Source organism: Capsella rubella, unplaced genomic scaffold (assembly GCF_000375325.1).
Source record: "Capsella rubella cultivar Monte Gargano unplaced genomic scaffold, Caprub1_0 scaffold_8, whole genome shotgun sequence".
Lineage (NCBI taxonomy): Eukaryota > Viridiplantae > Streptophyta > Magnoliopsida > Brassicales > Brassicaceae > Capsella > Capsella rubella.
This window is the reverse complement of record NW_006238916.1, coordinates 11,397,583-11,423,767: the sequence shown is the minus strand read 5'-3', so window position 1 is coordinate 11,423,767 and position 26,185 is coordinate 11,397,583. Positions and strand designations below refer to the sequence as shown.

Below are 26,185 nucleotides of genomic sequence, written 5' to 3'. Positions count from 1 at the left end.
TCTTTTTATATCAGCAGACCCACAGAGACAGTTTGATAGAGAGAGAGAGAGAGAGAGAGAGAGAGAGAGAGAGAGAGAGAGAGAGAGAGAGAGAGAGAGAGAAGGCAAAAGGACAAAACCTGTCGGAGAAGCTTTAGACTCACTGTTGCTGCCGTGGAGAACATCCTTTGAGGAATTCTGAGCATCTGAGAGGTGACTCTCTTTGGTGATAGAGACAAACAAACAAATTCAAAAACGAAATCAGAAGACATTAGAGTAAACATAACCAGGAATTTCATGTGTCAATGTCAATTTAATCTTCTATCAACATCAAACAAAATCATCATCAGATTCTATATATGCAAGATACAAAATTGGTGAAGTCATAGTATTCCACAACTGTGATAGGGGCTTTTCCCAAATTAAATACAAAAACAAACCATAACAACATCAGAAACAATTATAAGAGAAAGTAAATGTACCAAAATAGAAGTTTGCTTGAATCGCATAATCAAAGTCCATTTTAAAGGCACAGAAAGAGACTGAGAGAGAGAATATATGAAGAAGAAACGTTAACAAAACCTGCTGGAGACTGTTTCCTGGAGGAGCGAGAAGGTTTTTCATCTTTTACATCAGTGATAGGGCCTGTTCCTAAATTGAAAACCAAAAAACAAATCATCATCTCCTTCACATCATCAGAAACCATTATCAAACGTCTCCTTAACATCATCAGCGAAATCATCAATCTAATTGAAATTTTCATCTAGCAACTCCACATCAACATCACAAATCATCATCTAGCATCGCAATTGATGAATTCATCATCGGAATCGTCTACATCTCCTAAACGTTCCCTCAAAAAACCCCAGATCTACTCATCTACATACAAAAAAAAAAAAAAGCAAGAGAAAACGAAAGAAAAAACTCAAAACACAACGAAATCGTCAACACGAACCCTAGCATCGAAGAGAAGTAGAACTCGATCATAAATTTGAAGAGAATCGAAATGAACAGCTACGATTCACGAAATTAAACCACAACACACTCATCATCGAAATATCTAGCATTGACGAGCATTGGAACCTATATCAAGAGAAGTACAGATGAAACTGATGAAATTCATCGGAATCCTCAACACATGCTAAAGTTTCTGAGAAAAACCGCAGATCTAAGCACAAAATCAAGAGAAAACGAAATCATCACCGGAGTAGAGATTAACAACGAAATCGAAGAGAAGAGAAGCACCGGAGTAGAAATTAACAACGAAATCGAAGAGAAGAGAGGAGAAGAGAAGAGAAGGGAAGAGAAGAGAACCTGCATCCTTGCTCGAGTTCGTAGGCGCGAAGAGCTCTGGTCTTTTAGCCATTAAAACTTTCGAAATTGAAACTTGAATTTTTGTTGGCTTAAGCGCTCACACTGTGTCTGCCTTTAGTAGGAGGCATTGAAGTGTTCATGGGCCGGGCTTAAAATGTCATTTCATTGAAGTGTTCATGGGCCGAGCTTAAACTGTCGTTACACCCTGCAAAAAAGGTTATTCTTTTTTTAAGTCTCAATTCAATAACTCAACTATCACTCTTTATTTTTATTTCTCTTAACAAAATAAACTGAAAATTTAATTTTTACTGCAAAGTAGACATATAAATTAACTGAAAAATGTAGTTAAACAAGTAATTTAGTAACATTAAAAATATATATATATATATATCTCTTTTTATTGTTAGTTTATTAGTTTTAGAGTCTAAACTTGTGTGATATGGTTAGACAAGTAAATACAAATATATTACATATCTCTATATTTTATAGAGAATTGTTATTTTATAATTAATTATACCTATATCTGCCCTACACAAAAATAACATTTTGGATTTGGCACTGCCTATTATTACAATATCTAATGATTCATAAGCGCCCACAAATAATTATATATATGTATATATATATATATATATATATATATATATATAAAATCCTATTTATTATTCATATAAGAGATTGGGGATCGAAAGCCGTAGGCGACTTAAATGTTTAAACCCCTAATAACTAATCAGAACCAACCCTTATGATATTCTTTTTTGTTGCCAAATTCAAATGGTTAGGTTTCATTATCAAGTGAATCCGTAAATTATTTTACGTAGGCCAATAATATTGAATTTCAAGAAAACTTAATTAATAGTGTTGTACCAAAAAATATAATAAAATAAGAACAAAAAGTGATTTCAAATTGTTTTTTTTTTGTCGACACAAATTGTTTTTATACTGTTAATAGAAAAAGTTTTGAGCTTATAAACTAACAAATATCAATAAATTGAGTTTTTGTCTAAAAACAATGATTAGGGTATGCGTATATTAGCTGCTCATCTTTTCGAGAAGACAATGTAGCGATACAATTCATTATATTGGTTAACAATTCTCTTTTTTTAATGATCATATTGTAGTTTTACACATATATAGAACTCAATTGTGATGGTTCATATTATAGTTTTTTAGTAATCAACTTATTTATCTATAGAAGTGTCAGAATCGATAAACCAACCCAAACTAACTTATAACCCAATGAGTTATGACATATTTAATATTTGTGTGACAGACTCTGTCTATTACTTGCCAATTTTAAGTTTTAGTTTTTTGGACTTTTTACATAAATGTTGTATCATTCTAGTGAGCAATGATAGAAGATTAATTCAGTTATTTTTGTTAAATTTGTGTCTATCTAGTTAATTATCACTTTTAAAAATAGTAAAAAAAATTGAGACATATGTAAAGAGAATAAAAATAAAAAAATTTATGTTCACCAAAAAAATAAAAAAAGTTTATTTTTATAAAATACTATTTCTATGGTCGAGAAAAAAAAAACGATTTTCTATATTTACAACATATTTTAGAATAGTTAAATAATTATATACATCCTACCAGTTATGGATTCTTTTAGAGTTTTCTTTCTCTCACAAAGGTTTCAATTGACTTTAACAAAACCAACGGTAAATGGAGGAAAGAATGAATATTAATAGAAAGATTCAACGAAAGAACATCCAATTTAGATACGTTCCTCCAGATCAAGAGGAGATATTGTACCACCAGAGCTTTATGCTATAATATGCTACCCAAAAAAACAAAACCAAAAAGCTCTTTGGATTTCTTTTCTTCTTACAAACCAAAGAGTAACAGAGAATATGGTTTGTGTCATCTCATGTTGCAGCACTGAGGTTTGCCTGTCAACACCAACTTATCCCACAAGCAAATCATCTGTCTCGGCGACTGATAATGCGCCGTCAAGTAATTCTCTATGCAACCAAACTGACAAAACTTGAGGCTGTGAAGGTAGTCCACCGGTTTTGTACCATTGTTGAATTGTTCTACCCACATTCCCACACTTACATCTTCCATTTTGAACATCTGTATTATCAAGAATGAGAGAAGGAAAAACAAAAAGACCAAAGTTACATAAATGTATATGTTCTGTTTCGAATTGATTAGGAGGTAATGTTGGCTGGTAAAATTCTGTTGCAGCATACCCTTAATTTGTGTTTCTCAAACTCTTTCACTATGAAGCGAGAGATATCGTTTGATAATATGTATCCCGGGCCATTAGCATAAGGTGGATAGTCTTCCTCTGGCCATTCCTGGAAAAACAGATAATGTAACATTAACTTCTGGATCCAATGGAGAAAAAGAACAGATACAATACAATTGATTCTTTAGGCCAAAAGATTATAAGTTTTTACCTCATACGTAACAGCCCATTTACCCTGGCGGAGCGGTTTGTGGTAATAGTTGATGTTGCCAATGTATAGACTTCTATCTGCGGGTGTTCTCTTTGCTTCACTAAGAACCGCATCCACTTGTACAAATGTATCATCATCACACTTCATAATGAATTTAGCAGCAAGTTGATGAGCCTGCAAAACAAAGAACAGAGAAAATTTTTACCGATATTGAATAATTAAAAACACAGCATCAAGTGTTGAATCACGTTCTTAGAATTAGCAAGACGCACCCCATACTCGCAAATTGCAACAGTTTTGAGGACGACAAGGTCATAACTGTCCATGTAGGGGACTATAACTATGTCCCCAAAGAATTCAGCTTCCTTCTTTAGCTCCACATTCACTTCCTTCCTCGAGTGCTGTCCAAATAAAAACATGAGTTAAGCTTGCAATTTGATATGTAAAGCTCTTAACTTTAACCTAGAAGACCAAGATCAGATCACATGTAAACTAGTCTAAACTTACCAGTGCAACAAAGAACCGAGCCACTACTTTGGAAGATTTAACGAGCTTATGTTGCATCCACGACCTTCTCACAGCCATCCTCTCAGCAAAATGGTTACCAGCAGAAAGGATACCAATGAACATATCAACTTGCTCATCAGGAAGTGATGGGGCTTGCCAATTGCTCGATAGCTCAAGATGCCTCTGAGGAGCAAAACTAGGATGTGAGGTTGGGAGAGAGCCAGCGAAAACCGAGTGAACATCTATGTCCCCGTTAATGGTTAGACCAGTAGCATCCTCAAGTGTAAACCCCTTCATACATAAAACCAAAAAACCACGCACATAGTCAACCATCAGTTCAAGTCAAATCTAATCAAACAACAAGTTTAAGCCCAGGCAAAACATTACTTACAGTTCGGTATGGGAAGGATGTGACGTGCTTCCCATCGACACTAACATGATAGCCTTCCAATCCAGCACTAAGTGTAAGCACGAAAAGCTTGTCAACTGTGAATGGAAATGGCCACTCCACAGTTACTTTCTTGCTCCGACCTATTAATCTACTAAGCCACCATGAAGCCGCCTTGCTAGACTCTTCTTTAGATGTAATGCTATCATCCCGGGCCCATTTCTCGCACTTAACCTGACCATCAACTACAGCATTTATCACTGATTAGTATCCCCAATATAAAAAAAAATCAAATTAAAAAAACAGATGAAAGAAAAATGATTTTGAATATATACTAACCAGTCTCTTCATCATCCCTAGATCTCCATCCTTCACATCTTTGTGCTGAGCCCCACTGCATTCTATAACAAGTGTTCTGCTCAATGACAGGCTTACCACTCCAATCACCCTTAAGCCTCGGATTCAAGTGGAGGATTCGAGGTGGCTCTTCTCCTTCCACTGCTTTCAAACCCTGGAGCTCCAACTTAAACTGTGAAACCTTAACAGCTTCATCTCCTTCCTTTAGCATGGATATCTTGGGGTCCTTCTCGGAATGAGCAGCTCGTGGCTTCCCAACAACTGTAATGTGTGATCCGAGAGTTAAACCACATGGGAGCTCCATGAGATTGCCACGTTTCGAAAGATCAGACCCGGTCAAGGAAACAGAGAGAGAGCAGGAGCTGTGTTCCTCAGTCTTCTTCTTCTTCTCCTTCTCCAAGGCTTTCAACGTTTTGCCAGACTCGAGGTCTTGCCATAGCTTTCGACCAACTTCCCAAGCTACCTTAGCGGATTTGTGAAGCTCCACAGACCCATCTCTGCTACTCGGGTTAAACGTTTCCGGGTCGAATCGCAAACTAGATAGGATCGGAGTCGTCCTTCTTAGACCCTGACCCGGCGCTTCCGACTGTGAATCCTGGTAAAGCAGACTCTTGAAGGGTCGAGTCGGAGCTCGCCGCTCTTGTAAATCACGCTGGCTAGTGAGCTTCTCGGGTCGGGTTAACGGATCCTGAGATAAGGAACTGAGGCCGGTTTTGAAGACGAAGGGGATTTCGAAAGTGATGAGGAGCATATATAGTAACCCAACCGCCATTAGTATCTGAACCGATCTCTGTTTGCTAAGGGCGACGAACATATCGAATTTTTCTAACCTCTCGAGTTTTGATAACTTGGGCTTCCTCATTCCGAATTTTTTTTACTGGAAACAGAAACCCTAGTAGTGATGATGATCAAAGATGAACAGAACCTCCAAAAATTCAAAATTTCAAAAGAACAAAAAAAAAAATCAAATCTTGGGAAACCACGATGAATGGGAACTACATAAAATCGGAGAATTAAAAAAGGTTTCAATCTAAAAACCCTTGAAACACGACGAGACAATTCAAGAATTTTCCTAGTAAAAGAATAATCTTTGGGTTAGAAAATTCAAAACCCACAAGAAACGCTGAAATTAAAGAAGAAAAATTTAAAACTTTTAGAGAGAGAGAGAGAGGGAGGGAGAGAGAGGTGTAATCGTGTGATGAGCAGAAACGCGTCAGTAAAAATTGATTGGGAGAAGGAAGCAAGGAAGAAGAGAAGAGAAGAGAAGAGAAACGTTAAGGGACTCTCTCTTCTTTCTTAGTTAGTGCTGCTGACGTCCGAATAAACCGCCGTTTTGGTCCATCTCTTTCCTTTTTTTCGAATCTTTTTCTTCGCTTTTTAAATCTTCTCTTTTTTTTTCTTTTCTTCCTTATATTTAATTTTAGTTTCCGATATACATATGTTTACTTTTAGATTCGTTGGATTTATCTTTATCAGCGGTGGAATTTTTAATATTCTAGGCTAAGCTGAGTGGTTCCTTCCACCAATAGAATAAAAAGGAGATTAGATGAAACGTTCTTATTTTGTCCAATTTTATTATTAAGCTCAAACTGATAAGATTTGTTTAGGCTAAGCAATTAAAAGGTGTCTTTGATTATCAAACCGAGACAAAATGTAATATGATTAGCTATTATTATTAGGAGTAATAGATCGAATCCCTATCATACTGTATTTGATTTTAGTAGATACGATTCTTATTTTTTTCTGATTTTTTCTTTTTGTAATGGTTAATTAATGACTATTTAGTCGGTGCTTAATATGCCAACTGTGTGTATTGTATTTACTCATTGCATCACCAATGACTCCTTTGTTTTCATGTTATTTTGACTTTTTTCTCTTTTTAATTCTGCTAAATTTATTTTGAATTTTCTCTTTTTAAAACCATCCATATATATTTTTAAAAAATTAACTTTAACAAAAATTGATAATCAAAATTTAGTGTTTCTTGCTTTAAAAAAAAAATGGAGGAATCTTAATTTGAAGAAGAGGGAAAAAAAAGTGGACCAAAGGCTTTTTTATTTATGGGAAAATGCAAAGAGAGGAATTGGGCTTCATGTGTGACACCTCTGCATCCAGGTGTCTTTTCTTACTCCACTTGTCTTTTCCTCCTTTTTTCACTTTCTCATTTTAATGTTTTAAACAAATGATCATATGTGTTTCCAAAAAAAAAATGACCATATAAAACCATCCACTTAATTCACCTTTTCATATTATAAAGACTCTTACAATTTATAATATTTCCGGTCTTAAATATCAGTCGAACTTTTCGTTAGAGCATTCAAACGATGGAGTCAATGCTCATACAAATTAGAATCTATATTAGTGCATATTTCTATATTCATATATAATATATATAAGAATGTGATCTTTGTTAAACAAAATTTGAAATCATCGACAACGAAAAAATGACTCTCTTGTCTCTTGGCTATTTTGTTCGTTCGCACCTACCTTGGTTAAACAGAGTATATTCTTATTTGTCTTGCTATGCATTTGAAGTTGATTATTGTAAAACTATATGTAATGTAGCTTCCGGAGTTTTAATTTAAAACGATTAATGTGGAGAACGTTGGCAAATTTAACAAACAACAACAAAAAATCCTAAAGCATGTCATCCATACTTCATATTATTAATGTTTAATACTAAATGTAGCTGGAATTTGGCGTTAAGCATTTAAATTTTTAAAAGTTTGTGTCCCGTTGTCACATCCTCGTATCCTACGTACTGGTGTGTGGTTCCCTCCACTTTTATCACATTAACGTGTAATTTTTATTTAATACACATAACAACTTTCATAAAACATATGACTATATTAAGTAGAAGATCTATAACCATTGTAAAAGAATATACGAAACCAACGGGTGGTGATTCGTGAATATCATTCATTATTGTAGATACAGTCGACTTATTAGGATTTATAATTAACCTAATGGTAGAATGAAACCTAAAGTAACACTACTTGTTACCTGTTTGTCAATATGCATTTCCTTCTGGGCTAATTATAAGCTGTTTTAGTGACTATAATAAATATGTTGATTGTTCTTCTGTGTGTTCGTAAGCTGTTCGGTCATGCAAGAACACACAGATACTACTTGATAAACCGTATATGTGCTAAAGATCTAACCGTATAGGGACTTGAAAATGATCAACAAAACTGAGATTTGGATACATACAAACCCCATAAGGCCATAATGTTTCATTATTATAGTATACGTAGAAACAAAAATGGACTTCGCGCGATGGTCTCGACAGCTAGCGCGCAGGTTTCTTGATGGACTTACAAAGTTTTTTTTCGCTAGACAATCAAAACTTTTGTAACTTCTTTGCTTTCTATATACAAAGCCGTTGTTTAGGCATCTTGTAACAACGCTAGACATGATAATCCATCATCAAGGATAGCTACCAGTCCCACATCACTTGGACATGCCTAATTCTATCTGAATAACCCAGCGTATATGGTTGTGCCATTAAAGGCTATCACAATAAACAGTTCTAATGGCAACGACTTATATCATATTTTGAAAACTTTATATTGATATTTTTAAAAAGTTAATTACAAATATTTGTTTAACAAATCTAATGCAGCATATTGCATATTTGAGATTTTCTGTTGAGTATAATGATCATAAATATATTAAAAAGAGAAACGCAGTGACATATTTAATTTAATTATCGCTAAGATGATTTTCAAAAAAAATATGAGGTTGTTGATTAAAACATCAAGACCAACTGAGTTTCTGTCTTAAGCTAAGGAGGTAAAAATTAAGAAGGTTTCGACTTGGCTGATGATTTTTTTTTTTTCTTTTAATCAGAAGTCAGAACCAAAGCCTTCAGCTTCAACAAGAACTGTAGTTAGAAGACTTCCAATACCGACGGACGACGGTGGAACCAAAGATGATAACACTTCGTCTGGCGAATCTTTTAGATGTTTCGTTGACCTTTGAAGGAAGATATATCTCACTATACACTTTTGAATCATGGACACTAACATTATTTTTAAAAAAGAGTGGTTCACAAAACTAAAGAGTGGTTCAAATTCCAAATCAATATCACTTAAATAAAAAATTTGATAAGGAAATACATTAATCAATGATAACTAGAGAAAATTTAGTTACATAATCACAGAAAATTTAGTTATTATATGTAAAAGAAATAAGGGGATACTATTTATACTTCCCAAAAAAATATGGGGATACTATTTTGGTTATTTTTTTGAATTATGCTCTCTATTTAATTCTATTGTTTATCACTTTTTTCTCCATAATTTCCAAATACAATTTTTGTAATGTTTTTTTTTTGTTGACAAACCAATTTTTGTAATGGTTAATTCTAAAAAAATACTACTACAATAATTGAAAAAATTTGTATTAACTAAAAGAGAATAATAAGTGTAATAATAATCTTACCTTAATTGCATCTTTAAGTGCGCAATATCACTCCACTCATCATCTCTGTCTTCTCCGATCTCTCTCTCTTTGTCCACCTCACACACAACCCTATAAACACGACAAGACCTCGCAAAGCTCAAATCTTTTTTTTCCTTCTTTTTTACTATCAAGTTCCTCACTTCTCGGATCCGGGTCCTAAATCTGGGTCAACCCTTTTACGATCATCGGAAATGGACCCTCCACTAGTGAACGATTCCTCCTTCTCCGCAGCCAATCCTTCTTCCTACACTCTCTCCGAGATTTGGCCTTTCCCTGTAAACGACGCTGTTCGCTCTGGCCTCCGTCTAGCTGTTAATGCCGGTCGAGTCTTTAATCGTTCTGAACATTCCGGCAGTAAAGACGTCTCCGTGGCGGAGGAATCTACGGTCACCGATCTGACTGCTGGCTGGGGAGGTAGAAAGACTAGAGATTTGAACTCTGAGGACGATTCTTCTAAGATGGTTTCTTCCAGCAGCAGTGGTAATGAATTGGTGAGATTTTCGCCTTCAAATTTTTGAAAGCCCTGATTTTTAAATTCTAGACTTTACTTTGATTATTAGTATTTGATCTGATTTGATGGGTCTGTGAATCTGTAAGTTAAGTTTGAATCTAGATCCTCAGCTTGGAGATGATCTAAAACTCAATGAGTCAAAGCATAAGTCTTTGATTTTAGGGATCAAGGATTAGTTTATAGATTAGGATGACTCTTATCCATTGACTTTTTGACTTAGTTGGATTGAGCTTGAAGAAGACCTTATAGATTATGGAAAGGTCAACGCTCATTGTTTCATTTCTCTATATCACTTTACTTATCTAGATCGAGAATTTGGTTTAGGATCTTAAGCCTTGATAGATATCCAAAGTAATGGAATGGTTGTTACATTTCAATAGAAAGAATCGGGGGATAAAAAGAGAAAACTCTGTGGATCTGAAAGCGGAAATGGGGATTGCTCGATGAGACCTGAAGGCGAAACTAGTTCGGGTGGTGGTGGTGGTGGAAGCAAAGCATCTGAACAGAAGAATAAACCCGAGCCACCTAAGGATTATATCCATGTTAGAGCAAGAAGAGGACAAGCTACTGACCGGCATAGTCTAGCAGAGCGAGTAATTTTTCTGCTAAATCACCAAATTTTTACTATCCTCAAACATGTATCCCAATATTACAACCACAAATTTGTCTTTGACAGGCTAGAAGAGAAAAGATCAGTGAGAAGATGACGGCTCTTCAAGATATAATTCCGGGATGTAATAAGGTACATGTCCTCTTGGTCTTGTGAGTGTGTTCTTATGTTATTCTTAAACTAGCCTTTAAATATTCAACAAGCTATTTCTGTTGATTCAGATAATCGGAAAAGCTCTTGTTCTTGATGAGATTATCAATTATATTCAGTCATTGCAACGGCAAGTTGAGGTAAAAAGTTGTTAACCCTCTCAATGTTATATGTTGCAACTTTACATGCCCTAAACATGGAATTCGGTCTACAGTTTCTGTCAATGAAGCTAGAAGTTGTTAACTCAGGCGCAAGCTCTGGTCCGACAATAGGAGTTTTTCCTTCCGGAGATGTAAGTCCCTAATTTTATAAGAACATGAAAGAAATCTGATCTCTCCCAATCAAACTAGTAAATCTAAAAGCACTTGGTGTTGTGTCAGCTTGGGACTTTACCGATTGACGTTCATCGAACTATATATGAGCAACAAGAAGCTAACGAAACCCGAGGGTCTCAACCGGAGTGGCTCCATATGCAGGTTGATGGGAACTTTAACCGAACGACATAAGAAAAAAGCTTTCTTTGATTGACGGATGTGTTTTGTAGGCAGTAAAAATGAATGCAACCCTTTTTTATTTCTTCCACGCTTATCATTTTGCTGTTAAAATCATAAGAAGATAGATCTGAGAGTGACCAGAGAGATTAACACTTTATAAGACATTGTTGTATTGTCCTGTTATAACTTGTAACAATTGATTCAGTGACATAAGCATGTTGCTCTCAAATCTTGTCCTTTGTACAATCTTTTATGTTATGATGAATCAATGATATTGATACGTTTTCATTAATATATAGTGCTACAACTGAAAAAGTAATTCTATCTTCAAAATAAAGGAGAAGGATTTGACATAAAGTCAAAGTAATTAAATCTAACGGCTGAGATTATTTCTTCTTCATCCCCTTTCAGATCAAAATCCGAAATTTTCGATCTCTTTCTCTCACACTCAAGTTGAGGGGCGCCAAAAAAAAAAAAAAAAAAAAAACCCTTTTGACAAAGAGGGAAAAAAGTTTTATTTTTTCGTTGGGCGAAATCGATTTGACAAAATCCCGAATTTGAGTTGGGCAATTTCTTCTCTTTCTCAATCTGGGTCTTTTGTCTCTGGTCGTGATTTGGTGGCCGTAAGAGCAAAAAAACGCGTAAGGATTTAGCTATGGAGCATCAGAACGCGGTCAAAGAAGCCCTAAACGCACTGTATCATCACCCGGATGATACAGTGCGTGTGCAAGCTGATCGCTGGCTCCAGACCTTCCAAGGAACTCTCGATGCTTGGCAGGCTAGTTTTTTAATTTCGATTTTAATGTTTAATTTTATCACTTGGTATTTAATCTGGATTTGTCTGGGTTCGATTTGCTCGTCTTTGTTTTTTAGCAGTTGTGCTAGAGTTTCAATATTCGATTCCCAGCTACTATAGACCGTATAGGTTCATAAAGTTTCATCCTTTTAGTCAATTTGCATTATCGATTTGCTCGTTAAGGTCATATACGCTTATGCGTAGCAGGAAACTCGAAATTTCAGTACATCTTAGTTCAATTTTGCATTCTTCTGTAGCTGGGTTGAAGAAGTATGTGTAGGGCGTATGAGTAGATCTACCTTGTTACCTAAACGATTTGCTAGGTCTTATGAGCTCTTCAACTAGTCTTTTAGACCCATGATTGTTGTTGTGGAGAAGAGGAAGGTTTGGTTAAGCAGTTTTCCAATGTTTCTTATTCTGTACTGTTGTATGTATTCTAGGTTGCGGATAATTTACTTCATGATTCTTCTAGCAATTTGGAAACTTTAATATTCTGTTCACAGACCCTTCGAAGCAAGGTAAACACACTTAATTTTCTGTAAATCATTATTCATCACAGTCTCGGTGACTGCACTCTGTTGACATCTAGTCTGTCTTACTCGAAGGTCCAACGAGATTTTGAAGAACTACCACCTGGGGCTTTTCAGAAGCTACGGGAATCATTAACTGTAGGTCTTTTTTCCATCAACTATATTTTCATGAGTCGTAGGGTTTCTGAATATTCATGTATGTCTGTTCCTTTGAACAATCACGTAATAGGAAAATTCAGCTGAACTAGTGATTTGCCTACTGCATTCTGGCATCTAGGTTTTACTATGATTTCGTTTTCTGGCCTGTTATATGGGACAGTGTGTATCATTGGTATTGGACAAGTACTTCCTTAGTGTTCCCGCTAAATTTGACTTTCATATATTCTGAAATGCAGACATTGTTAAAAAAGTTCCACAAAGGCCCCCCAAAAGTTAGGACCCAGGTAAGCTTCATAAACCATTCTCCATTATGCATAAGTGGGAATTTGCAGTTGTGCGTATAAAGTCAAGTACTTTGTGTCGAGTTATCTTATTTCAGAATATTGTATTGTAGATTAGTATTGCTGTTGCTGCATTGGCGGTGCATGTTCCTGCGGCAGATTGGGGAGATGGCGGTATAGTTAGCTGGCTTAGGGATGAAATGAATATGCATCCTGAATATGTGCCTGGTTTCTTGGAGCTCTTGACAGTATTGCCCGAGGTAGAGTATTTATCATCCCTTTGTTTTAGTGTTCATGTCACTCAGTAATTAAAGTGAACCCATGTCTCCGGCTATATAGATATGAAAGGCCTTATTTTGTTTTGACTGGGATCTGCTTACTTCTTTGTTATTCTGGTAGTGCTGACCTCAATTTGGGTAGACCTATTTGGAGAATATTCTTTACCTTTTTACTGTTAGTGTATTTATGTTAAGTAGCATTCTATGTTACTCTGCAAGTGTTATTTCAATCCCTTAAGTATTGCTGGACAAGACTTTGCTATTTTGCATGGATCTATTTGCAAAAAATGTTGGTAGTTATTTGTAATTAAATGAATATTCAATAATTTTTCCCAAATCTCTACCACTTCCCTTCACCTTTCCCTTTCATTAACTTGATTCCCTTTAGGGATGTTTAACTTTAAAATCTAGATGGTTATATGATGTTTTGGTTTTTTTTGTCCTTCTTGCAATGATCAGGAAACGTTTAACTACAAAATAGCTGCTCGCCCAGAACGACGACGTCAATTCGAAAAAGAGCTTACTTCTCAAATGGAAGCTGCACTTAGTATCTTAACGGCATGTTTAAGTATAACCGAACTTAAGGAACAGGTCAGAGCTTATCTTCAATATTGGGTCGTGACATAGTTCAATTAAATATTTGTTATTCACTTTCCGTGATCCCTCTGTGTAGCTTTTTTATCACAATGTAGCTTTTTCCGTGATTAATATTTGTTATCACAATGTAACTTTTTTTTTAATATTTCTGATGCATATATGTGTTTTCGTACTTTACACTGATTTTTGCTTGCATTACCAGTCAGGGTCTATGTTTGCCTTGTAAAAATATATTTGCAAGTTTCATGCAAAATCTTGATTTCATCTTAGGATTTCACTCACCTGCCAAAATTTTATATATCTTCTTGTACTATTTGTTACCTTCTGAAAAATGTCCTGTGTTCCTGTGTTCTGGACCAGCTAGTGTTGCTGGTGTTGCAAGAAGTCACTTATTGTCAATTGTGTTTTGTACTTTTGATTTTTCAGGTTCTCGAGGCATTTGCTTCTTGGCTCCGTCTCAGGCATGGGTATGCTCTTTTCTTTTCCTTTTCTATCTCCACTTTTATTTAGAACAAAAGCTTGTCTAGATTATAAACATTCATTGCGAGTTCATCAGGTCACAGATTTTTTCCTAAATTGAATCTCTTAGACACAGAGCTAAGTTTATCTGATTCATTGCTATTGATTTCTACTTGCTAGCCTTCACTATTTTCACCAATTCAACTTAGCAATGATGATACTGACCGAACTGTATGCTTATATACTTTGGGGTGGTCTTTTTCAGGATTGCTGGAGCAGTGCTTGCCTCTCATCCGTTGGTGCATGCAGCTCTCTCAAGTTTGAACTGTGATCCACTCTCAGAGGCATCTGTGAATGGTATACTCGTTGGAAAGGCCAATAGATACATAGGGATTTAGAGTCTTGGGATACTCCACATTGATATTTTTCGCCCTGGAAATTATTGAAATATCTTTCCTTAATAGAGATTATTTATGGATGAGTTCTTTTGTGGAAATATTTCTGGTATTGGAACTCTATGAAAGCTGCAAAATTTCTAGCATAATGTTTGTCTTGTAGTTGGATTATACTAAGTTGGAGAATTTGCAAAAAGAGCTTCTAGAAATTGGTTGATAAGCTTTTCTTGTTGAATTGTGGAAATTTGTGTTTGATGCGTGTTGGGGTGTAAACTGTAGTGCCTTAAGATGTTTTTATCACCGTCATTATAATGATCATTTTTTTTTAATTCTTGTATTAGTTTTCAATCTACAAGTCTATGTTTTCTTCTTCAATATTAGAGTTTTAATAGAAAAACTTCATTTTCAACTTCGCAGTTATCTCTGAATTGATACATCACACAGCATCACCAAGTTCTGGTGGTATTTCTGCCCAAACACCCTTGATTCAAGTTATTGTGCCTCAGATTTTAAGTCTTAAGACCCATCTAAGAGATTCTTCAAAGGTACTGTTTACCTTTTTGTATTGATACAAGTCTGGCTGAATCTGCTTAATATTAAGCTTCATTATTCACAAATTTTCTGTGTCACTGGTCTGAGGCTTTTAGCGGCTATGATTCTGTTGCGCCTGAGCTCTATTAAGGGTAAAGGTTTTCAGATGCATCAAATAGTAGGAAGCTAGTAATGTATACTTGTTTAACCTTTTAAATTGTACTGCTAAAAGGGTGATTTTCTTTTTGTATGACTTGGATATGTGGCTAAAGATATCCCTCATAATTAGTTGTATTTTTTGGCATGCACTTGAACATTTTATTTTTGACTTAGAATTTTTTTTCACTTGCAGGATGAAGAAGATGTCAAAGCCATTGGTCGATTATTCGCTGATGTTGGGGATTCATATGTTGAACTGATAGCTACTGGTATACAGCCTCATTTCAGCTACTCTGCTTTGTTGTTTTAAGTGTTCTGCTTTATGTCTCTTGATTTCGTTGGGTGCACAAAATGCTTTAGTTGGTAATCTAATATGTTCGAAGGTACTATTTCTGGCCTCTAGGTTCAGATGAATCGATGGTTATTGTGCATGCCCTGTTGGAAGTTACTTCACATCCAGAATTTGATATAGCCTCGATGACCTTCAATTTTTGGCACAGTCTTCAACTTATGTTGACAAAGAGGTAACTTCCAGCCTTGTCAATGTTGGTTGACTGTTTCTATGGTCATATTCTGGGAGTGTGATTTTTAATCTTTCAGGGATTCTTATAGTTCTTTGGGTATTGAAGCATCCATTGAAGCTGAGAGAAACCGAAGACTGCATATCTTTCAGCCAGCCTATCGGAGCCTTGTATCGTTGGTGAGTGAGTCATCAAACACCATAAAATTCGTTTTCTGAGCCTCTCTATAGTTTTTCTCTTTCAAGAATATTTGAAGCTTGTTGTTGAACCATACCAGGCCGTTTCTATTTGTTTGCTAATCCAGAGAGACCATTTGATTTCTCATGCATGGGTGACTTATGTTTAAATGAATATTGCTCATTGCTCAAGTTTTGTTTGATTGATCATCCTTTGGTAGAAACAGAAAAATTTATGGGTTATTGTATGCTCTGCAGTTTATGTCACCTATACACTGGTTTCCCTTCACAGGTTGGCTTCAGAGTTCAGTATCCTGAAGATTATCAAGGTCTCTCATATGAGGACCTTAAGGAATTCAAGCAGACTAGATATGGTAATCAAAGTTGTGTATGGCTTGTTTTCAACATTACAGTATATCAAAACCTCTTGAGCTAAGGGTGCTGAGGAAGAAGTATAGCCCTCAGAGCTTTCTAAATAGACCAGCCTGTGGGAATTGATTGCTTAGGACTGTTGTTGTCCCTTTGTTTCCATCCTTTACACTTGTTTCTTGAAGCAGATAAAGTGTTCTTATTCTGAGGTTATTTGGTTGTTTTAGTCACTTAGCTTTGGTAGGGTGCTGTATCTCGTACTGTCTCTTTTGATGGACTTATTCCTCTTACATTGGTTGATAAGTACTACTAATTGGGCTCTCAATCATCTCTGATGAGACCAATTGCCTCATTTTCTTGTTTACTTCTACACAGTTGCTCGTTCAATCCAATATTGATAAATTTTGTGACATTTTCAGCTGTTGCAGACGTATTAATAGACGCTGCGTTAATCCTGGGAGGGGATACTACTCTTAAGATTCTCTATATGAAGCTTCTAGAGGTTTGTGCTATGCATGTCCATGCATGCTATATGTTCTATCATTAATTTAAAATAAGCAATGAGAGATATTAAATCAGCATTTTTATATACTGAAATGGTCAAATACGTTCAATGTATAACACAATTAGGAATATACCACCAAAAAGTTACCTTTATTTACATCATTTGGATTTCAGCATCTTTTACATTTATGATATATGTACGTAGGCCAATGCTCAGACAGGAAGTGATCTTCAAGAATGGCGTCCAGCAGAAGCTATATTGTTCTGTATATGGGCAATATCAAATTATGTTTCGGCTGTTGAAGCTGAAGTGATGCCCCAGGTTTGTATTATTCATAGTTTCTCCAAGCTACTGCTGCCAAATATACTTTTTTTTTTTGTTTTCTTACTGTCTAGTATAATATGGGTTTTCCATATTGTTTTTGTGTTATGAAAGGCTTATTGCCCGTCTCTTATTGGAATTTTCAATTTCCGTTCTCTTAAATTCTGCTTTCAGGTGATGGCGTTGCTTCAAAATCTTCCTCAGCAAGCTCAACTACTTCAGACAGGTGAATAGGTTTTCATTCTAATTTTTATATGTAGATGTGAATAGCTGTCTGGTGGAAACCGCTATTGTATGCTGAAGACCCCTTCTAAGTTATGCTTAATTCTTTCCTGATTGAATTGCAAATGCGTCTGAATCCTTTGTTTAACGCAAGACATCTGTCTCCATATTTGATTTCAGCATGCTTACTTGTTGGGGCATATTCAAAATGGCTTAATGCTGCACCAGCTAGTGTTTCAATATTGCCATCAATTATTCGAATTCTTATGAGTGGAATGGGCACATCTGAAGATTGTGCAGCAGCTGCAGCTTTGGCTTTTAGACATATCTGTGACGGTATTGTATTAACTCTTACTGACTTGCCCCTTCTTCTTATTTTCTGAGCATAACATTGACATTATGACAAGTATACATACACTACAAATGTGGCTAGCTTATTTCTTTGTTGTTTCCCGAATGAGACCATGACAAAGATATTTGATTTAAACCAACAACCTGATGGTTATATAGGATTAAGCAGCTCCCTTTTATTAAAAACGTTCTTTCAGGGCTGCTGTAGAAGGTTTTCTCTTCTTGATTTCTCCTAGCATAACATTGACATTATGACAAGTATACATACACTACAAATGTGGCTAGCTTATTTCTTTGTTGTTTCCCGAATGAGACCATGACAAAGATATTTGATTTAAACCAACAACCTGATGGTTATATAGGATTAAGCAGCTCCCTTTTATTAAAAACGTTCTTTCAGGGCTGCTGTAGAAGGTTTTCTCTTCTTGATTTCTCCTGGCAGAATAATTATAAATAGTTTCATGTACTACACAATGTTCAGGAAATCTAACTCTTTCACTTGCAAAGTAAATTAAATTTTGGTTGCTAGTTTTCTCTTAGGAAGTATGAAGTTCTCACTTCTGTAAAATTCAATTGAACTGTCCATACTGACCTGCTTCAAAGATGGCAGCTAGTCGAAAGGTCTGACTGGAACCTACGCTTAACGGATCTGACTTCGACTCTACTGAATTGCTAGCATATAGGGTACATTGCAATACTGGCAAGTTTTTGGAATTTTGTTGAATGCTTTCTTTGGACTGAATTCTGTTTTTACATCAATTGCATTTTCAACTTACCTTTCATGATATATGGTGTGAGACCATACTGATTCTAAATAAAAGCTTGTGGCTATCTAACATCTAATACTCTTTAAATGTTGATTGCTTGCTTTTAATCAATTTACTCTTTCCTGTTCTCCCCAAAATGAGAGATACATATATAATATTTGGTGTTTTCTTTTATAGGATTCAAAATGTTATTGTTTTGCTTTTGTAAATATCTGATGCCTTTTTAAATAATGTTCATTGTAGATTGTCGAAAAAATCTTTGTGGGTATTTTCAAGGTTTGTTTGCTATCTATTGTACGGCTATCAATGGCGGTGGTGACTATAAAGTCTCTGCTGAGGATTCACTAAACCTCGTTGAAGCTTTAGGGTATGGACTAAATTGGATGATGGATTAGTTCTCATTTGTGTGTTATTGACATCTCTACATTTGATTATGCAGTATGGTTGTTACCGAACTTCCTTTAGAGCAGGCCAAGGAGGCTCTTAAAATTTTATGCTCTTCAGCCGCCTCTCCTCTAGAGGTTTTCCATCTTGACTATTTGCATGGTTGTTTATTTGTCAAGACTCAAAATGATGGGAACTGTAAATCTGTGAATCAGGAAGCGGCGAAAGAAGATTTGGACAAGAAGCATGCACGTGAATTAACTGTTCATATTGATCGGTTTGCCTTCCTCTTCAGGTTTGTGTAATATCTCAATAATACAATGTATCTCTATGTGTTTTATTTAGTCTTACTAACAGAATTTATTTTACCACATTAGGTATGTGAACCACCCTGAAGCGGTTGCTGCTGAGATTAATAAGCATTGGGCTATTTTTAGAGTTATATTTGATACGTAAGTGAATCTAGAGTTCTAGACACATGGTGATTAGCATGTTCTCTACAAATTGCTTTTTATGTAGCCTTTGACTTTGAAATGGTTTTTACTGCAGTCGTCCTTGGGACATGAGGACTATGGAATCTTTATGCAGAGCATGCAAATATGCTGTGAGTTTCATTTCCTTTTTCTTTACCTACTTGCTTAATGGACATTCCACCATTCTTTTTAAAGTCTTTTTACCTGTCTTGTTCTTGTTCCACTCTTTGCTAGACATTCCATGTCTATGAACATAAGAGAAAATCTAAAAATTATTTTTCGGATGACAATATTGATAGAGGATACTTCACTAAAAGAATGAAATGGTTGGCGTTATGTTTGTAGGTACGTACTTCTGGAAGATACATAATTAACACAATTGGAGAAATGCTGGCAAAAATACAGTTCCATTATCAGCAGCATCATCAGCCGTGCTTTCTCTACTTATCCAGTGAAGTTATAAAGGTAATATTTTCTTTTCATTCAATGGAATGCTTATAGAAAAGCTATAGAGAATCTAATTGTTGTGGGATTTACAGATCTTTGGTTCTGACCCATCTTGTGCGGACTACTTGAAGAACCTGATTGAAACCCTCTTTGCACATACAACATGTCTTATGACAAGTATCAAGGTTAATGATTTCACTTAGTTGTTACTATCTTCAACTTCTTAGTTTTAATGTCCTATGTGGTTTCTGATTCTCTTTTTATCCTTACAGGAAGTCACTGCGAGACCAGATATAGCTGATGACTGCTTTTTGTTGGCGTCTAGATGTCTTCGCTACTGTCCACACTTATTCATCCCGTCTCCTATATTTCCACCTCTTGTGGACTGTGCGATGATTGGAATCACAGTGCAGCACAGGTTTACCCTCTGTCCCTAAAGTTGTTAATCATAAGCTATTTTCCCTTGAGGGTTTTAAATAGATGATAACAGTATCCTTTGAACTTTTTTCCAGAGAAGCATGCCACTCGATATTGACCTTTTTATCCGACATTTTTGACCTTGAGAAATCTGTGAATGAAGAACAATTCGTACTAATCAGGGACAATATCATTGTTCCTCGGGGACCTACAATCACCAGAATATTGATAGCCTCATTAGCTGGGGCACTTCCCAGTTCTCGGCTAGATACGGTAAATTTAGGAAATCTATCTTTGTGCTGCATTTTAAGTGATGTTATTGGCCATTGAAAACCGTTTTCTTTTGTTTTTGATTTGGGTATTGGTTAGGTAACATATTCGCTGCTAGCTCTGACAAGAACATACAGGTTACAAGCAGTGGGTTGGGCTAAGGAAAGTGTTAGCCTGATACCTCGAACAGCCTTGACAGAGACTGAATCTACCAAGTTCTTACAAGCATTGTCGGATGTTGCTTACGGAGCAGATGTGAATTCTCTGATAGGACATGTTGAGGAACTCTCAGATGTGTGTCGCCGTAACCGTACTGTTCAAGATCTTGTTCAGGCAGCTTTGAAGCCTCTAGAGTTGAATCTAGTTGCTGCTCCTGTGTCATAGAGATGATGACAAAGAAAGAAAGAAAAAGAAAAAGAAAAAGAAAAAGAAGAAAAGAAGAGTGAGAAGAGCATCAAAGGAGGCCAATTTTTGCATAGACCTCTTTCTGATGGTTTCAGGAGATGAGAGATTTGATGTTTTTGTGCATTTTTTGAAAATGTTTTAGCTGTTCATAAAGATTTTTTTTCTCTCTATTCCCTTCTGGTGTGAGCCGTTGTTCCATTGGTTTGGCCGGTTTAATTCCAGTGCAAAGAACCAAAATATTCTATTTAAATTAAACCGGGTGAGATACAGAAGGGATCCCTTGATTGACCCTTCAAGAATTGGAATGATTTTAAGTGGGATCATATACAAAAATCAAAGCATCGATTTTTTTTTTTTTTTCTGTTTCATCTTGCAGTGTCAAATTTTATGTTCAGATTAAATCATAAACTTTTTAACTATGTTATAAGAGCAAAATCTTGGTCGGAAACTTCCTAGGAGGCTCGCTTTATCGTAACCGTTAAACTATTCTTGCTTCCCTCTATGAGCCGTTGAGATTCCAAAAAAAAATCTAGAGTAAATTGGTGAAGGAGTCAAATGCAGTAATGGCCCAATATATTGTTAATTGTAAAGATAAATGTCAATCAATAAAAATGGAAGATCTGTCTGTGTTTAACACGTACTACTTAAGAATTGAAATTGTGTTCTGTCATTTAAAATGTGGATTATTGTCTCTCTTTTGATTAAAAAAAAATAAAAATTGTACGTTTTGTCCCATGTAAGTTCAATAAAAAAGCAAAAACTAGGATTCAAGCAATTTAGATTAATGCATTGTTAGACAAACAAAAGTTGTCTAACAATTCCACATTTTAATATGGTTCTAGCTGTAAATTGTAATGTTAGGAAGCTAGTCATCAGGACACAGTACTAGCTGCTTGCAGCACTATATCCTGTATAGACCACAAACCTCTGATGGACGGTGGAAGAGGAGGCACTGACTACGTCCACCTCACGACCATCCTAAGGTCGTTACTTCTCCGAGACTTGTCGTCGCCGTTGCACTCTAAGGACTATTCTGGTCGGTGGGGATACCGGAACAAGAATACCATCTTAATTTGGTCTTAATTAATTCCTCTAACTCTCCAAGTTCCTCCTATTCCACTTCTTCCGGCGAAAACCCATCCAACATTAAACCACTTCTTCTGGTCTTGGTGGTTGATCATGGAAGTAATGGAGAAGATAATCATCATGATGGCATCAAACGGCTGATGTATTATTACACAATCTTATACCATGCCATATATCACTAACTAGAACATCGAACTAACCTATAAACTCATTTTTAGCTACAAGAGAAATAGTATTTTAGTTAGTGAGTGTTGAATCTGTCGATATTGGAATTAAAAGATTATTTTTCGATTTATTAAATAAAACATGTTAATGATTTTATAAAAGTAGATTTTATTATCTTGCATGCACGTACGTAGTGAATTTCCGGGTCGGTTCCGGTTTGAGGTAGCTCATATAAACCGGGTCTGATTCAGTAATTAACTCATTTCCTATTCTTAATGCAAATAGGAAAGCTCGAGCTGACGAGCTCTATAAATTGGTGGTGTTTAATACTTGGTTAGTTAACAGAAATTTCATAACAAAGCGATCGTTCCTTCCAAATCAAAACGAACACCTTCTCAAGAACGTAACCCTAGATATTTCTTCGTTTTGTTATGGATTACGTGAGATCCTTCTTCCCTCGCAAGGAACCTGATGGGTTCATCAGATTACAAGATACTTATTCAGCATGGTATGATACTCTCAAGAAAGTTCATCAAAAGGATATCAAACAATCGATCAAATCCAATAATCCCCCCGATCAACTCGAAGAGCTGGTGACACGCTTGCACGAGCACATAAACTCCTTATATCAGGAGCTAGAGCGCCATGTGGATCATGATACGATCATCAAACTTCTCTCCACTTCGTGGCACAGCTCGCTCGAGTCTCCCTTTCTCTTTCTTGGGGACATTCATCCCATAATCTTTACCAACGTACTGAAATCTTTAATGTATCCAGCGACTCAAGGAGATATGTCTTATGTTTCGCTTGAACTGGAACGTTCGGCTATGTTTGTAAACGCTTGGAAGGATCCACCATCCGACCAGTCAAGAAAAAGGTTGGAAACGATCGAGTGTAGGATTGATATTACCGTGTGTGCTTTATTAACTAAGATGAGATGTCTTCAGAAAGATTACGTTGCAAAAACCCTCTCTAACTGGATCTCCAGCCGTCGTAATCGTTCTGAAGAACAAGAAGAGAATGAAATCACAAAAGTCATTGAAACGACGACGACGGAACTGACGGCTGAACTTCAAAAGATACTTATAGAGAGTTACCCGCTGAGAACATCTATTGTAGATAGCATCTTGGAGATGCTGAATGAACATCAGGCCACGCTATATTTTGAGAATCTCGTGTATATTCTTCTTGGCTACAAAAACCAGGTTAGTAACCCTTTTTGACCTAAAGTAATTTTTTATTTTCACTAAATTAGGGTTTTGCTTATATCATACATGTATATCTTGATAGGTCCTTGACGAGGGAAGTAGTGATCTTTTGAAATCACAGTCTGAAGGTAATACCTACCTAGGGTTTTCTTCTTTCTCATTCTCTTTTCTCTCTCTCCTTTTATAATTTTTTTGTGTTTGTTTTCTTGTATACAGATACAGACTTTTTCAGAAGCATGTTGAACAGTTTTATTGGTGGAACCATAACCGTGCCTACCTATTTCGATCTCAAAACTACAATGTCGAATAAGGAAATTGGCGTAGCGTTCATTGATTTTGGGTCTGCAGTATTTTCTGCTTTTGGGTCATCTGTGAATACATCAGTGACAAAGGGGAAACCTCTCAGCGCAACATTTAAAGAGGCATCATGCACAGCCTTATTCTACTTTTTGGGAGGAATAGCTCTCCTCGCAGGGGGTATTCTAATAACGAATAGGTTGGCCAAAGTCTTTGGATCGACAGTGGCTACTTCCTTGTTTCTTGCTTTTTTCTTGGGTTTATATTACAAGAGCAAGTCCAAGCTTCAACGAAAGAAGCTCAAGAAGAACCTGATGTTCCTAGGTGTTTTTGATATCATTTTTATTGCACTCAAAGTTGGGGCGACAGATCTAACCTCACGTTTGAAGAAATAACTACCAACTTTGAGGAATCTTTTTACTTTTATACTTCGGGATTGTTGTATCTATAAGGGTTTTACTATTACTTTTATACTTTAAAGACGCTAATCGTTAGATTTATCAGAAAGATTTGATGAATGGACTAGATGATGTATGATATACATATATTTTGGTGAATGTAATAGTCATTATAAACATTTAAAGTATCCGTTCTCTTTAAGAATAAAAAATACAATGCGTAAATAGCATTGGCAGTTGTAATGACAAGAGACAAAAGTCTTACAAGCATTAGGCATCAAAAATCTTTTGGAATTACCAATAAGCATTTCCCAAGGTTGGTCCACTAGTATCGTATGTTTTGGTTTACATACAAAGATTTGTTTTTCTTGTTTTAATTTATTTTTTGGATTTACCAATAAGCATTCCTTATGATGATGGCCCATTAAGAATTTTTGTTAATATAAATCGTACTTTTTACTTCTTATGAATTGAATATATTTATCGTATGCAACAAGCCATGCATTATCATCATCAAGAAAATCTAAAAAAGAACAAGTAAATTACCCCACTAGATATAGGCATATAGCTACCGACTTACTTTGTAAATGTAAACCCAAATAAAACACATATCCCTAACAAAGAAAATAAAACACAATCCGTTATGTTTTTGATTCACATTTCGACTATAGACTATAGTAGTAACCATCTGGTTATTTAGCGACAACTATATAAAGTAGTAATCACTAATCAGGTGAATACACTAAACCACATTTACTTCAATTGTTCATCTGCCTCATCATATATCTAACTACACCACGTGATCATCCCAGTTTCACCAGCTTACAATCGAAGTTTCAAACTCAAAAACATTTGTTCACTTGCTTCTCGAACATAAATTTACAAATTTATTAGAAATCATTTACTATAGAGAGAACTCAGAAGAATGAGACGAAAGACCCCACTGAATTTGGGTTTGGGTTTTGTTTAAAGTTTGGGTTTTGTTTAAACCAAACCTCTTTAAAGTCTTCGGTTTGGGTTTTGATTGGTCCCATTCTTTCACGCAGTCTCTGCCCTTTGACCAAAAGTAACCTATCATTACATTTTTTTATATTGAATTTACATATATTATAATTAGGTCACACAACAAAAGCTGTTCCTTCATTTAATTTTCCCACTGTCATTGACACATCATAATCGTCTCAATCCAACGGTTCATAATTTCTTTCAGAAAGCTCCCAAATATTTCCTTTGCTCATTATTATTTTTCAATTTGTTTTGGCTTGGATTCATTAATCTATTAAAGGGAACTAGATTTATCTCCTTTTTGAGTGGTGGAACCATATATATCCTAACTACACACATACCATTTCTGATTTATGTTTAAGCAACCACATGGAATCTTCCAATTTATACGTATATCCATGTACTTGTGTCTATATATGTATACGTAGCGTATAGTGAAAGAGAAAAGACACATAAACAATGCATACGTTCCAGTGGTCTGTTTGAGAACTATTAGCTTTTTCATACCCTTTTTTGGGTATTTGCAAAAAGATTGAGACTCCACATAGAGATGCCTTATTATTTTATTCACATCTTTATAGATTCTATATATCCTCTGATTTGATAATTCTATAATACTTTATACATGTTCACGTATATGTGTGTTGAACTGTTGATATATCTATTCTCATGTATCAATGCATCAATTTATTTTGAGTATATGATGCCAAAGAGGAAATTTAAAACACATATCTTCCTTTCAAGACATAAATCCTCACCCGATTGCCTCGAATCCATTACTCTTTTTATATATTTACGTGGGGGATTTCAAATTCTTGATGTAACAAATTCAGCAATAAAAATTATTTTACACCATTATTTGTTTATTTTTAGTTATTAATTTGAACATTTGATTACTTAAAATATCCCTCTCTTTCTCTCCCCTCTATATATACATAATATATGTAACTAAAAATACTTGTCTTTCTAAAGCAAGAGCAAGAATCGTGTCCTCTACACATTCACAGGCTTTTACATTTTACATTTTTTTT

The 26,185-nt window shown here is 35.6% G+C and overlaps 4 protein-coding genes across 7 annotated transcripts in view; 2 read left to right on the top strand and 2 right to left on the bottom strand.

Moving 5' to 3' along the window:
* The window catches only part of LOC17874931 (putative F-box protein At5g62660), a 3,039-nt gene extending 1,691 nt beyond the window's left edge, over nt 1–1,348 (bottom strand). The window contains exons 1-3 of one of the 3 annotated variants that reach the window (XM_023787640.1): nt 1,294–1,348; nt 562–630; nt 120–200 (exon numbers count right to left, since the gene is read on the bottom strand). In XM_023787640.1, the coding sequence (XP_023643408.1) occupies nt 120–200; nt 562–630; nt 1,294–1,345 (202 nt within the window). In that variant the 5' untranslated portion in view covers nt 1,346–1,348. Of the gene's footprint in view, nt 1–119; nt 201–561; nt 726–1,062; nt 1,209–1,293 lie in introns of those variants that run through there. The other 2 variants (XM_023787651.1, XM_006280467.2) reach the window with 2 other exon arrangements.
* Nucleotides 1,349–2,958: 1,610 nt separating this feature from the next.
* LOC17875382 (hydroxyproline O-galactosyltransferase GALT6) lies at nt 2,959–6,275 on the bottom strand. Its single transcript, XM_006280061.2, has 7 exons — nt 4,936–6,275; nt 4,600–4,841; nt 4,209–4,499; nt 3,974–4,102; nt 3,702–3,875; nt 3,492–3,599; nt 2,959–3,372 (listed from the first exon to the last, which is right to left on the bottom strand). The coding sequence occupies exons 1-7, from the start codon at nt 5,813–5,815 to the stop codon at nt 3,160–3,162; spliced, it is 2,037 nt and encodes a 678-aa protein (XP_006280123.1). The 5' UTR covers nt 5,816–6,275; the 3' UTR covers nt 2,959–3,159.
* Nucleotides 6,276–9,434: 3,159 nt separating this feature from the next.
* Nucleotides 9,435–11,474, top strand: LOC17874772 (transcription factor bHLH79). The gene is made up of 6 exons (XM_006280858.2): nt 9,435–9,908; nt 10,309–10,521; nt 10,605–10,670; nt 10,760–10,828; nt 10,903–10,980; nt 11,069–11,474. The coding sequence occupies exons 1-6, from the start codon at nt 9,609–9,611 to the stop codon at nt 11,192–11,194; spliced, it is 852 nt and encodes a 283-aa protein (XP_006280920.1). The 5' UTR covers nt 9,435–9,608; the 3' UTR covers nt 11,195–11,474.
* Nucleotides 11,475–11,656: 182 nt separating this feature from the next.
* Nucleotides 11,657–21,352, top strand: LOC17875980 (transportin MOS14). 2 transcript variants are annotated; one of them, XM_023785590.1, is made up of 27 exons: nt 11,657–11,960; nt 12,419–12,496; nt 12,584–12,646; nt 12,904–12,951; nt 13,062–13,208; nt 13,686–13,817; nt 14,250–14,290; nt 14,548–14,639; nt 15,095–15,222; nt 15,561–15,636; nt 15,771–15,891; nt 15,980–16,067; nt 16,357–16,438; nt 16,853–16,935; nt 17,143–17,259; nt 17,434–17,485; nt 17,662–17,817; nt 18,843–18,966; nt 19,039–19,120; nt 19,199–19,278; nt 19,361–19,435; nt 19,533–19,587; nt 19,802–19,921; nt 19,996–20,088; nt 20,176–20,321; nt 20,416–20,593; nt 20,690–21,352. In XM_023785590.1, exons 1-27 carry the CDS (start codon nt 11,838–11,840, stop codon nt 20,972–20,974), a joined length of 2,865 nt encoding a protein of 954 aa, XP_023641358.1. In that variant the 5' UTR covers nt 11,657–11,837; the 3' UTR covers nt 20,975–21,352. The 2 variants fall into 2 exon arrangements, with proteins under 2 accessions (XP_023641358.1, XP_006281969.1); XM_006281907.2 differs by having other exon boundaries at nt 15,968–16,067.
* The last annotated feature ends 4,833 nt before the right edge of the window (nt 21,353–26,185 follow it).

Coding starts and splice junctions, on each gene's coding strand:
- LOC17875382 (XM_006280061.2), bottom strand. CDS start 5,815: ATGAGGAAGCCCAAGTTATCAAAACTCGAGAGGTTAGAAAAATTCGAT. Junction 4,103..4,208: donor CTCGGTTCTTTGTTGCACTG/GTAAGTTTAGAC, acceptor TTATTTGGACAG/CACTCGAGGAAGGAAGTGAA. Junction 3,876..3,973: donor TTGCAATTTGCGAGTATGGG/GTGCGTCTTGCT, acceptor TTTGTTTTGCAG/GCTCATCAACTTGCTGCTAA.
- LOC17875980 (XM_006281907.2), top strand. CDS start 11,838: ATGGAGCATCAGAACGCGGTCAAAGAAGCCCTAAACGCACTGTATCAT. Junction 15,637..15,770: donor TGTTGAACTGATAGCTACTG/GTATACAGCCTC, acceptor TCTGGCCTCTAG/GTTCAGATGAATCGATGGTT. Junction 20,594..20,689: donor CCAGTTCTCGGCTAGATACG/GTAAATTTAGGA, acceptor GGTATTGGTTAG/GTAACATATTCGCTGCTAGC.
- LOC17874772 (XM_006280858.2), top strand. CDS start 9,609: ATGGACCCTCCACTAGTGAACGATTCCTCCTTCTCCGCAGCCAATCCT. Junction 9,909..10,308: donor GCAGCAGTGGTAATGAATTG/GTGAGATTTTCG, acceptor ACATTTCAATAG/AAAGAATCGGGGGATAAAAA. Junction 10,829..10,902: donor CATTGCAACGGCAAGTTGAG/GTAAAAAGTTGT, acceptor TTCGGTCTACAG/TTTCTGTCAATGAAGCTAGA.